At 41.4% G+C, this 12,860-nt stretch overlaps 1 protein-coding gene across 1 annotated transcript in view; it reads right to left on the bottom strand.

The window, feature by feature from the left end:
* Positions 1-12,283, bottom strand: part of TSGA13 (testis specific 13) — a 30,018-nt gene extending 17,735 nt beyond the window's left edge. The window contains exons 1-5 of the mRNA XM_005679481.2: positions 12,202-12,283; positions 10,960-11,133; positions 7,657-7,735; positions 2,053-2,124; positions 944-1,150 (exon numbers count right to left, since the gene is read on the bottom strand). Of these exons, the coding sequence (XP_005679538.1) occupies positions 944-1,150; positions 2,053-2,124; positions 7,657-7,735; positions 10,960-10,982 (381 nt within the window). The 5' untranslated portion in view covers positions 10,983-11,133; positions 12,202-12,283. The remainder of the gene's footprint in view (positions 1-943; positions 1,151-2,052; positions 2,125-7,656; positions 7,736-10,959; positions 11,134-12,201) is intronic.

The following is a 12,860-nucleotide window of genomic DNA, read 5'->3' as shown; positions in this document are numbered from 1 at the left end:
CCAAATTCCTTCAACATAGAAACTGTCCTGTAATCACCTTTACATTTTAGTTCTTAGCTTGGCATATATCTAGCAATTGTCCTGGGCTTGCTTAGTGGCTCAGTGGTAAAGAATCCACCTGCCAATGCAGGAGACGTGGGTTCAATACCTGGGTCAGGAAGACCCATTCCAGTATTCTTGCCTGGGAAATCCTATGGACAGAGGCACCTGCGGGCTACAGTCCATGAGGTCGCAAAAGAGTCAGAGTCGACTTAGTGATTAAACAACAACAGTTATAACAGAGTCCCAAATATCTGGCTGCTGTGATAGTAAATTTTCTGTTCCTCTTCCCTCTTGATACCCAAGAGCTATGGGTGGAGAGCATAACTCTTTCCCCTTTAGATATTCGTTTCTGTTCCTTGCTTGTCATTTCCAGATTTATCTGTTGCTACTTTATACTCAAAGAATCTGCCTGCAATGTGGGAGACCTGGGTTCAATCCCTAGGTTGGGAAAATTCCCTGGATGAGGGCATGGCAACCCACTCCAGTATTCTTGCGTGGAGAATCCCATGGATAGAGGAGCCTGGTGTCCATGGGGTCACAAAGAGTCAGACACAATTGAGCAACTAAGCACAGTACTTTATACTCAATTATTAAGCAAGTGGCTAGTTTACCCTTTGTTAGTTACAAATTAAATATTTTTGATCAAGGAAGAACAATTTTTTAATTAAGACCCTCTGTGCAATGAATGAAATTTCATGACCCAGGTTTGTACTGCTCTGATTCTGAGTATTTCCCAGGCCCTCAGATTCTATTTGGTGAAGCATGTGGCAAAGAATAAGAAGGAAGTGGTTGGTCCTGAGTACCACCTTCCATGTTAAGTTAGTTCCCTTCTTCAAGCTAACTGCTAAATTCCTCAGGATCCTTACTCATGATGCCAGGAAACTTCCCCAGGTCTTCTTACCTTGAGCAGTAACTCATTGGAAAAGTATTTTGGTGTGATGTCCTTTCCTTGATGATCTATCGGGCAGGGAAGTGGGTTGTTGGTCAGAATCAGTAAGGTCTTATCCTGATCATACTCTATTACTTTTAACGTGAAGCTTTGAATTTTCCTGTTTCGAGCCAGGAATTTCTGCAGTGCAGTGGGCTTCAAAGGCTCATAGTACTGGGCCTGAGCAGACAGAAAGTTTTCCAGAGAGACAAAGGGATTAGATCAAGGGCAGATTAACTGATTGGTTAGCTAAGCTTTTGCCTTTATGGGTTAGGGACAGGGAAGCTGGATGGGGCCTGGCTAAATCTGCTCAAAAACTTGTTTTACAGAAAATATCTGAAGCTTTCAGTCCCTTTCTCCTCTCAGAACATTTCCCTGCAAATCTACCAAGGGGCTGAGGAAATGAGATGGGAAAGTTTCCACATAAAAAGGCACAGAGAAGACTTAATTCTTGTGAAAAAGTGTAACATGTGTCCAACACAATAGGGCCGCAGAAGTTTCTATGTTAAACCTAAATGGCCTTCTCTACAATGCCGAGGCAGAGTGGACCATGAGATACCAGATCTCTGAGCCCAGGGAGCCCTGAGGAGGCCAACACAGCTCTCATCTACCTCTTCCCACCCACCATCGTTTCTCCAGGCACAAACACATTAGCAAAGGCAAAGCACAATGTCAAAAAGGAAAAACAGTCACAAAAAGAAGCATGTCACTTTAGATGTGATGGGGGAAGGGGAAGGCCCACTAAATTTGCTTTTCCATCAGTAGGGAGAAGGCAGGGGACTAGAGAGGGAGGAAGGGAGAGGGAGAAAACAGAATACTTCCTAATTAGACATAAGTTTTCTCAAAGTAAGGGAAAAAAAAGTCAGCTGTAGGGCCCACTTTCTTCCCAGCCCCACCCTCCTCCCTCTCCACCATTCCCATCAGCGCCCTGAGACAGCTTTTCTTCCAGGTCCCAGGAGAATGCACAGTCACAGTAGCTGGTGGCACTTGGAGGCACTTGGGTTATTCTCTGCATTGGGCCTCGGCACCGCAGCTGAAACTTGCTCTTGGAGATCGTGGGGGAATGCTTTTTTATCACCTACCAAATTTGGATGGACTGCGTAATGGTGCAGGTTCTTTAGAACAAATTTTGATTGCCCGACTGCATCAATAATCTGGAGACAATAAACAAAATATTAGTGTTTCAAGTTGCGCCTATCCTAAACAATATTCTATTCCTTACTTCACCTTAATCCAGCTAAAACCTGGTCTCTTACTCAAATTAAGTGAGAAGAACTTCATGTTCTGCACCCTGGGTTACTGGAATGAGAGCCATAGCATGTAGAGCTAAGTTCTAAGGCGTCCTGAAAGGGCAGCTTGTACATGGAAGTGTGGACCAGCTGTGTGAAATGTTAGGGGTCGTTAGGAGGTGAAGTGGTGAAATAGACAAGGATGGCATCAAAGTTTAGACAAATCACCCCAAGGGGTTATACCTCTTTCCTCTGCCTTTTCCATTTCTATAGGAAGGAAATCAGATAAAAAGAAGAAAAAAAATGAAGGACAATCTTTAAGGAGAAAAGCAAGTTACAGAAGGCCAATAACTTAAGGGTTGTGAGTGGAAGGAAGTCTTGGGGATAACTGCTTGCTGGGCTGGGAGGTGGAGGGCAGGAAGGGAGGAACAGCAGTGCACTTGGCATTTTTAAAAAATATTTTTGTGATTTATGATTCTTCTAGAAATGTAGCAAAGAGTAATTGAATTTTGGTAACCCTTCTGTCTGAAAAATGTGGAAGTGTTAGTTGTTCAGTTGTGTCTGACTGCAATCTCATAGACTGTAGCCTGCTAGGCTCCTCTGGCCATGAAATTCTCCAGGCAAGAATACTGGAGTGGGAAGTCATTTCCTTCTCCAGGGGATCTTCCTGAGCCAGGAACCAAACTCAACATCTACTGCATTGCAGGCAGATTCTTTACCATCTGAGCCACCAGGGAAGCCCCAACCCTTCTGTCTGCCACTTTGCATTTATCTGCCAGTGGTGGTGCTGGTGGATTGTTTCAGTGTCATGCCTGGTGGTAGAGTTGCTGGGCCTGCTCCAGCTTCTGCTGACTCCAGGGTTGTTGTCTGGCCCTAGATAGGAAAAGGAGTTCATGATCTGAGCCACAGATCATGAAAGAGGAACTCCCCAGGTCGGTAAGTCCCCAATATGCTACTGGAGATCAGTGGAGAAATAACTCCAGAAAGAACGAAGTGATGGAGCCAAAGCAAAAACAACACCCAGTTGTGTATGTGACTGGTGATAGAAGCAAGGTCCGATGCTGTAAAGAGCAATATTCCATAGGAACCTGGAATGTCAGGTCCATGAATCAAGGCAAATTGGAAGTGGTCAAACAGGAGATGGCAAGAGTGAACGTCAACAGTCTAGGTATCAGCGAACTAAAATGGACTAGAATGGATGAATTTAACTCAGATGACCATTATATCTACTACTGCGGGCAGGAATCCCTCAGAAGAAATGGAGTGGCCATCATGCTCAACAAAAGAGTCCGAAATGCAGTACTTGGATGCAATCTGAAAAATGACAGAATGATCTCTGTTCATTTCCAAAGCAAGCCATTCAATATGACAGTAATCCAAGCCTATGCCCCAACCAGTAATGCTGAAGAAGCTGAAAGTGAATGGTTCTATAAAGACCTCTAAGACCTTTTAGAACTAACACCCCAAAAGATGTCCTTTTCATTATAGGGGACTGGAATGCAAAAGTAGGAAGTCAAGAAACACCTGGAGTAACAGGCAAATTTGGCCTTGGAATACGGAATGAAGCAGGGCAAAGGCTAATAGAGCTTTGCCAAGAGAATGCACAGGTCATAGCAAACACCCTCTTCCAACAACACAAGAGAAGACTCTACACATGGACATCACCAGATGATCAACACTGAAATCAGATTGATTATATTCTTTTGCAGCCAAAGATGGAGAAGCTCTATACAGTCAGCAAAAACAAGACCAGGAGCTGACTGTGGCTCAGATCATGAACTCCTTATTGCCAAATTCAGACTTAAATTGAAGAAAGTAGGGAAAACCACTAGACCATTCAGGTATGACCTAAATCAAATTCCTTGTGATTATACAGTGCAAGTGAGAAATAGATTTAAGGGACTAGATCTGATAGATAGAGTGCCTGATGAACTAGGGACTGAGGTTCATGACTTTGTACAGGAGACAGGGATCAAGACCATGCCCATGGAAAAGAAATGCAAAAAAGCAAAATGGCTGTCTGGGGAGGCCTTACAAATAGCTGTGAAAAGAAGAGAGGCGAAAAGGAAAGATATAAGCATCTGAATGCAGAGTTCCAAAGAAGAGCAAGGAGAGATAAGAAAGCCTTCCTCAGTGATCAATGCAAAGAAATAGTGGAAAACAACAGAATAGGAAAGACTAGAGATCTCTTCAAGAAAATTAGAGATACCAAGGGAACATTTCATGCAAAGATGGGCTCGATAAAGGACAGAAATGGTATGGACCTAACAGAACCAGAAGATATTAAGAAGAGGTGGCAAGAATACACAGAAGAGCTGTACAGAAAAGATCTTCACGACCAAGATAATCACGATGGTGTGATCACTCACCTAGAGCCAGACATGCTGGAATGTGAAGTCAAGTGGGCCTTAGAAAGCATCACTATGAACAAAGCTAGTGGAGGTGATGGAATTCCAGTTGAGCTATTTCAAATCCTGAAAGATGATGCTGTGAAAGTGCTGCACTCGATATGCCAGCAAGTATGGAAAACTCAGCAGTGGCCACAGGACTGGAAAAGGTCGGTTTTCATTCCAATTCCAAAGAAAGGCAATGCCAAAGAATGCTTAAACTACCGCACAATTGCACTCATCCCACATGCTAGTAAAGTAATGCTCAAAATTCTCCAAGGCAGGCTTCAGCAATACATGAACCATGAACTCCCTGATGTTTAAGCTGGTTTTTGAAAAGGCAGAAGAACCAAAGATAAAATTGCCAACATCCGCTGGATCATGGAAAAAGCAAGAGAGTTCCAGAAAAACATCTATTTCTGCTTTATTGACTATGCCAAAGACTTTAACTGTGTGAATCACAATAAACTGTGGAAAATTCTTCAAGAGATGGGAATACCAGACCACCTGACCTGCCTCCTGAGAAACCTTTATACAGGTCAGGAAGCAACAGTTAGAACTGGATATGGAACAACAGACTGGTTCCAAATAGGAAAAGGAGTACGTTAAGGCTGTATATTGTCACCCTACTTATTTAACTTCTCTGCAGAGTACATCATGAGAAACGCTGGGCTGGAGGAAGCACAGGCTGGAATCAAGATTGCCAGGAGAAATCTCAATAACCTGAAATATGCAGATGACACCATCCTTATGGCAGAAAGTGAAGAGTAACTAAAAAGCCTCTTGATGAAAGTGAAAGAGGAGAGTGAAAAAGTTGGCTTGAAGCTCAACATTCAGAAAATGAAGATCATGGCATCCAGTCCCATCACTTCATGGGAAATAGATAGGGAAACAGTGGAAACAGTGTCTGACTTTATTTTTTTGGGCTCCAAAATCACTGCAGATGGTGACTGCAGCCATGAAATTAAAAGACACTTACTCCTTTGAAGGAAAGTTATGACCAACCTAGATAGCATATTCAAAAGCAGAGACATTACTTTGCCAACAAAGGTCTGTCTAGTCAAAGCTATTGTTTTTCCAGTGGTCATGTATGGGTGTGAGAGTTGGACTGTGAAGAAAGCTGAGCACCGAAGAATTGATGCTTTTGAACTGTGGTGTTGGAGAAGACTCTTGAGAGTCCCTTGGACTGCAAGGAGATCCAACCAGTCCATTCTAAAGGAGATCGGTCCTGGGTGTTTTTTGGCAGGAATGATGCTAAAGCTGAAACTCCAGTACTTTGGCCACCTCACGCAGAGAGTTGACTCATTGGAAAAGACTCTGATGCTGGGAGGGATTGGGGGCAGGAGAAGAAGGGGACGACAGAGGATGAAATGGCTGGATGGCATCACTGACTCGATGGACATGAATTTGAGTGAACTCCGGGAGTTGTGGATGGACAGGGAGGCCTGGCGTGCTGAGATTCATGGGGTCGCAAAGAGTCGGACACGACTGAGGGACTGAACTGAACTGAACTGAGATAATCTAAGAATGAGTCAAAGGGATGAGAGCACAAGGAGATTAAAAAAACTTTGAGTTACCTCTTTTGGGCTTGGTCTAATGAAAAATTAGATAAGGAGCACAATCTTGTGTGTGGATCAGCATTTCTAAAGATCACCTGTTCTCAGGAAGGTGATAGGGTAAGATGGGAGTCAGAAGAAAGGGAACTGCACAGGCGAATAGAGTAAGAAGGTAAATGAAAAAGAGGGTGATAGTAAGGAGCAACAGAACTGTGTGGTGAGGGGAGGTGTTATGCTCCAGGAGGAAAATGCCAGGAGTTGGCAATTTTCAGGTGTGGGAGGAGGACTAGGAGCAGGAGTAGCAGAGCTATGCCATGCATTCCTTCAGACATGGTGGGAAGCAATAGGGGACAGACCCTAAGATGTACTGATTTAATTTATACTACTTTTTGTAAAACTGGAGTTCCTGGGTTCAAAACAAAAATACATTTGAAAATCCTGCTTCACAGATGTGATATCTAATATATAACATTTAGAGTCATAAACATCTAGGAAAAATTTGTGTGGGAGAAGATGCAAAGACTTCTTTTACAATATATTTAAAATTAATTTGGGGGGGAGCATCTGGGAATTTTTCTGAGGTATTATATATTTTTCCAAATTAGTTTCCAGCAGTTAACTAAGATCCCCTGGAGTAGGAAATGGTACCCCATTCCAGTATTCTTGCCTGGAAAATTCCACGGGCAGAGGAGCCTGGCAGGCTACAGTCCATGGGGCCACAGAGTCAGTCTGACTGAGCAACTAAGCACACACACACACATAGGAAGGTCCAAATTGAAGTATGTTTTTAGTTTTACGTTGAATTGCACTGTCTCTGGCTGATGAAATAAAAGTTGACCCAGAAAATTTACTTGAATATGATTGGAGTATGTTTTTAGTTTTATGTTGAACTGGACTATCTCTGGCTGATGAAATGAAAGTTGACCCAGAAAATCTACTTGAATATGATAAACCTAGGGAAGTAACCAAGCTACCCAATGGAGTTTTGTTTTAAGAAGTGATCACAATATCTAGTTTAAGTCAGGGTTTAATGCTCACTCATGCCCTAACATAGATTTCTGGTCCCTGGGTTTTGAGCTGTGATTCTTTGTTGATATGTCCCTGTCTCTTCCCTTTTCTTTTCCCACTTCCCTGGTGACTCGGATGGTAAAGCATCTGCCTAAAATGCGGGGGACCCGGGTTCGATCCCTGGGTCAGGAAGATTCCCCTGGAGAAGGCAATGGCAGCCCACTCCAATATTCTTGCCTGGAGAATCCCATGGATGGGGGAGCCTGGTGGCCTACAGTCCACGGGGTCACAAAGAGTTGCACACAACTGAGCGACTTCACTTTCTTTCTTCCCGTTTCTATGTCTCTGTTTCTCTTTCATTAAATGAGATAAATTAACCTGCTTTCTATATAAATCTTGACTATTTTTTGCTTTTCAACAGGAAGTTTGTGAGACCCAGCTTATAAAGTACTCTAAGCGACTCCAAAGAAAGATTATAAATGAACATTGCTAATGTTCTTTCTTACCTCATCACTATCAAAAAATACTTCTTTCTCAAATGTAACTGGGCTAGTTCTGGAAGTCCTTGGTTTGCCATGTTGAGGCCTAAAAAAGAGGCAGAATACCCAATTAGTTTTCTTGCTCAAAGGTGTGGTCTTCTACACGTTTTTGACCTCCCTCAATGAAGTTTGGGGACGTGACTTAAAGGAGCCAATTTAGGTGATCATTAATTCCATATGTTTGAAGGTGGGAGGAGAAGGGGATGACAGAGGATGAGATGGTTGGATGGCATCACTGACTCAATGGACATGAGTTTGTGTAATCTCTGAGAGTTGGTGATAGACAGGGAGGCCTGGCGTGCTGCAGTCCATGGGGTCACAAAGAGTTGGACACAACTGAGTGATCGAACCCAACTGAACTGAATTGCATATATATGGGTAGCAAAGAAAAGGATTCATTATTCAGCCTGCATGCTAGAGGAAAACCAAACTTCATTTTGAAGAGTTTAGCAAGTGGGATCTCTTAGAGACACGGTGACAACTGATAAGTTGATTTCTCTTAAAGTAGCAGTTTTAAGAAATGAAAATTAAAACCACACTAGGCTATCACCTCACATCTGTCAGAATGGTTATAATAAAAAAGAACACAAATAACAATTATTGGAGAGGATGCGGAAAAGAGGAAGCCCTTGTATGTTGTTTGTGGGGATGTAAACTGGTGCAGCCACTGTGGAAAACAGTATGGTATTTCCTTAAAAAACTAAAAATGGAACTACCATGAGACCCAGCAATTCTACTCCTGGGTGTTTATATATATATATATATATAAATCTGAAAATACTAATTCAAAAAAATACATGTACCTCAATATTCATAGCAGCAATATTTACAGTTGCCAAGATATGGAAACCTTAAATTGAATAGATAAAGAAGATATGGTATGGCACTTGCCTGGTGGCTCAGTGGTAAAGAATCTGCCTACCAGTGAAGGAGAGACAGGTTTGATCCCTGATCTGGGAAGATCCCACGTGCTGCAGAGCAAGAGCAACTAAACCCATGCACCACAACTGTTGAGGCTGTGCTCTAGAGCCTGGAACCGCAACTCCTGAGCCCAAGTGCCCTTGAGCCTGAGCTCTGCAAGACAACCTGTGGCAATGAGAAACCCACGCGTGGCCCCTAGAGAGTAGCTCCCACTCATCTCAACTAGAAAGAAACCTGCAGAGCAACTAAGACCTAGCACACCCCCCAAAATAAATAAGAAAGATGACATAAAAAGAGAAAATGTGATATGTATATAAAATGGACTACTACTCAGCCATAAAAAAGAATGACATTTTGCCATTTTCAACAGCATGAATGGACTGGGAATGTGTTATGCTAAAGTGAAGTCAGATAGAGAAAAACAAATATTATATGATATTACTTCTATATGGAATCTAAAAAAAAAAAAGAAACTCTGACTGTAACAAAAAAGAAGCATACTTACAGATATGGTGAGCAAACTAGTGGTCACCAGTGGGGAGTGAGGAGGGAGAGGGACAAGACAGGAGTAGGAGATTAAGAGGTACAAACTGCTATGTGTAAGATAAATGAAATATAGGGATATATTGTACAACACAGGGAATACAGCCAATATTTTATAATAACTTTAAATGGATTATAACATTTAAAAATTGTGAATTACTGTGTTGTACACCTGAAATGTATATGATATTGTACATTAACTATACCTCAATGAAAAAAATAGAGATTTTAGACCACTCAAGGAACTGGTCTAGCTGTTTCAGCAAATGCTTTTGTGCACCTGGACCATGATAATATCCTTAAATCATAAACACTGTTTTATAGACTTACCTGCCTACTCTTCTCTACATGGAAACAATTCTGCTTTTGCCAATAATTAGCCAATAATTCCATGAGAAGGGATATAGTTAGTGGAACATCACAACTAAATTTCCACTAATGACTGCTTGGATTACTGGTTCCCTCATGTACCTAAGCATAGCTAAGTTTCCTTACCTAGAATTAAGATAATAAAAATAATCATCAGTTACAAATATTCTTGTTATCTATGGTTTCACTTACTTTCCCATCTCCCCTCCCCCAGATACCAGTTCCCTCTGGGGAAAAGGGAGGGGGCGCAAAAGTTGCGATATTTAGTAACAAAGTATTTTGGATTCCTTGACTAATTCTTAGGAAGCCCATTTACTGTTCAAACATAGGAAAAGATGCACATCAATAATATTGGGTTAATGATGAAAATAAATAACCTGGTTTCTCTCTTTGGAGTTTAAACTAGCTTAAATTAAGTAGGATCCTGGAACTACCTCAACTAAACCTCTCCCCTTTAAAAATGAGGGTGGCAGAGTAAGGACCGAAATAAGAAAAGTAGAAAAAGCCAAGCTATAAATATAGTTGATAGGTCACCTGGCTATAGCATGGTACAAATAATCCCCAATCCAGGATCAAATCCATCCAAGGATGGCTCTTTTCCATCTATTGCTGGCCACAAACTGCATCATCAACTCAGGCCAAAGGTCTTAAAAACAGTCCCCAGGGGAGCAGGTGACACATTGTGGACAGACCAAAATAAATTCATCCCCTTAACATTGTAGAGTTGGTACACTTTTGATGTGTCCTATTGCTTTAAGTTATCTAATAACTAGCACTATATTATAAGCTTTGGGGGTGGGGTGGGAAGGAGGCTTAAGAGTGGATATATACATATATGTATGTATGTGTATATATATATACACTTATGGTTGATTCACATTGTTATACAGCAAAACCAATACAATGTTGTAAGGCAATTATTCTCTAATTAAAAATAAAAATAGAAAAACAAAAATCCCCACTATATTATCAGCTTTATTGTAGCACTTTTCAAAATGATTCTTTGGTATCTAAAAGGCAGCAGAGGATCCCAGATGCCCTTGTTCAAGGCCAATGTAAGGCATAGATCAACATGAAAAATGCTTCTTCAACCCAGCAGTGTCCTTCTTTGACAGCCTGGTGCTTTCTTTTTGGGCATGAAGCACAGCCCAAGATCTGATTATTGATCTGAGAACTGTCAGTTAAAATGTTGTATTAAAAAAAATTTTTTTTTTTCTACGTAGCAGACAGGATCTTAGTTCCCTGATTAGGGATGAAACTTGTGCTCCCTGAAGTGGAAGCACAGAGTTTTAACCACTGGATCACCAAAGAGGTCTCTAAAATGTTGTTAATTGAGTATCTACTCTGTGACTAGTACTGTTCAAAGTGATATGGGCTACAAAATAAGTCTGTATAAGAAGATATTTATAACTTAGCTGGGCAAACAAGACTACACACTTGGTCTGTCTCCTTTGGCCCATTGCTGTTCACTGCTAAGTGGGCCAGCTGAGGCAAGTAGTCACCCAGAAGCCAAACTCAGTGCCTCTAAATCGTCCACGCTCTGCAGGGGTTCAGTTCAATGCAAACATTCTCTTCTTAGCACATTCTGTGTGCTCAGCCCCTTTCTTGATCCTGGATGGGAAACAAGAGGAGACAGCAGTGCCCATGTGAGTGCAGAAAATGCATGAGATGCGATGATCCTTGCCCTCATGAAGGGAGGGAAGAGGAAGTGATTGTTACATGTGAAAAAATAATGACAACTACACGCTAACATATTAGGTAAATCAACTCATTTCTTGGGGCCTCAATTTCCTCATCTGTGAAAAATGGAGTTAACAAAATGATTTAAAGTTGACACTCCAACTCCATGATAGTGGTGAAATTTACCTACATAAAGACCTTAATAAAAAATTCATGTGTCAGTTGTGGGTGAAATTTGGAGGAGTAGCTGTTCTGTACTATATACCTCCCCTCTCAATATGATATTTTTCCAGTTATTAGGCCTGACTGGAAGGTTATTTTGTTTTTGCTTTGGTTTTTTTTTTTTTTTTGCTACTGTTGTTTGAAGTAATAACAAAGTGGAGGGGTAGAATGAGGTCAAATTAAGGACAATTAAGTTGGAGAAAGAAATGGCAACCAACTCCAGTACTCTTGCCTGGAAAATCCCATGGATGGAGGAGCCTGATGGGCTACAGTCCAAAGGGTCGCAAAGAGTCAGACACGACTGAGTGGCTTCACTTCCTCTGACAATTAAGTAGAGGTTTCAGTTCAGTTCAGTTCAGTCGCTCAGTCGTGTCCGACTCTTTGCAGTAAGGCCTATTAGCCCAAGCTCCAATAAAGCCTATGAGTTTGGAGGAAAGATTGTATTAATAGTGTCCATAGGTGATTGATTGCAGTTTGTCTAGACATAAACACTAAACGTACTGTCCAGAGTTGATAACTAAACTGAGCTAAACTCTGCAAATCCCCTTTAAGGGAAACAGACTAGTAAGCTTTTCATCCTTTTCTGGAGTCTAGTTTTTCTGGAATTGTGGGTCTAGCTCATGTTTAGATTGAAACTAAAATAAATAGAAGCCAGCAAATTGGGGGGTGGGGGTGCACGGCTTGTGCTGCTTGTCTGCAACCCAGGGTGGGGAAAAACATCACACAAACACAAACACTTCATCTAAAATAAGAATAGAAAGATCTAGTGTACAATACCTTGAAGGGCATAGGGAAATCTTAGTTCAGGGGGGAAGGGAGAATTCCTTGACCTGGAAACTGTCCATTTTCAAAATATTCTAGGGGAGACACAGGGTGTTTGTGATGAAAAGGCAGTCTAGAACGCTGAGGTGTTCTATGCTGGAGTCAGAGAATGGAAAGCCCAGAGATTTTAAACAAAATCTGCTACAATCTGCTCCAATTTGTTTTTCTATCCTATGACTCCCCAACATACCACATACTGATTTTTTCACTGTATCTTTAGAAAAATTTTATTGAAGTATCATTGATTTATAATGTTGTGCTAATTTCTACTGTATAGCAAAGTGATTCAGTTATACATATATATTCTTTTTCATATTCTATTCCATTTTGGAGAATATTTCATATCCTGTGCAATATCCCTGTGCAATGCAGTAAGGATATATTTTCACTGTATCTTAATCAGCCTCTGCCTAGCCAGTGGTTTTAGCCGATCCCTCAAACACATTTATAAAGTAAGCATTTATTTCTCTCATTTTCCAAACTCCAAACTCTCTTCCCAACCTCTTTGATCCACTTGAGTCTTCCTCTTTATGTTACTTCTCAGACCTTTCTTCTTGGGAGAAGAGTTTTCATATCAATGCAACCTCACACTCTAGCCTGCAGGCTCCGTTTTT

The sequence above is a fragment of the Capra hircus genome, chromosome 4 (genome assembly GCF_001704415.2).
Source record: "Capra hircus breed San Clemente chromosome 4, ASM170441v1, whole genome shotgun sequence".
In the NCBI taxonomy this organism is placed as follows: Eukaryota; Metazoa; Chordata; class Mammalia; order Artiodactyla; family Bovidae; genus Capra; species Capra hircus.
The sequence above is the reverse complement of the archived record's forward strand: the minus strand, read 5'-3'. Positions and strand labels throughout refer to the sequence as shown.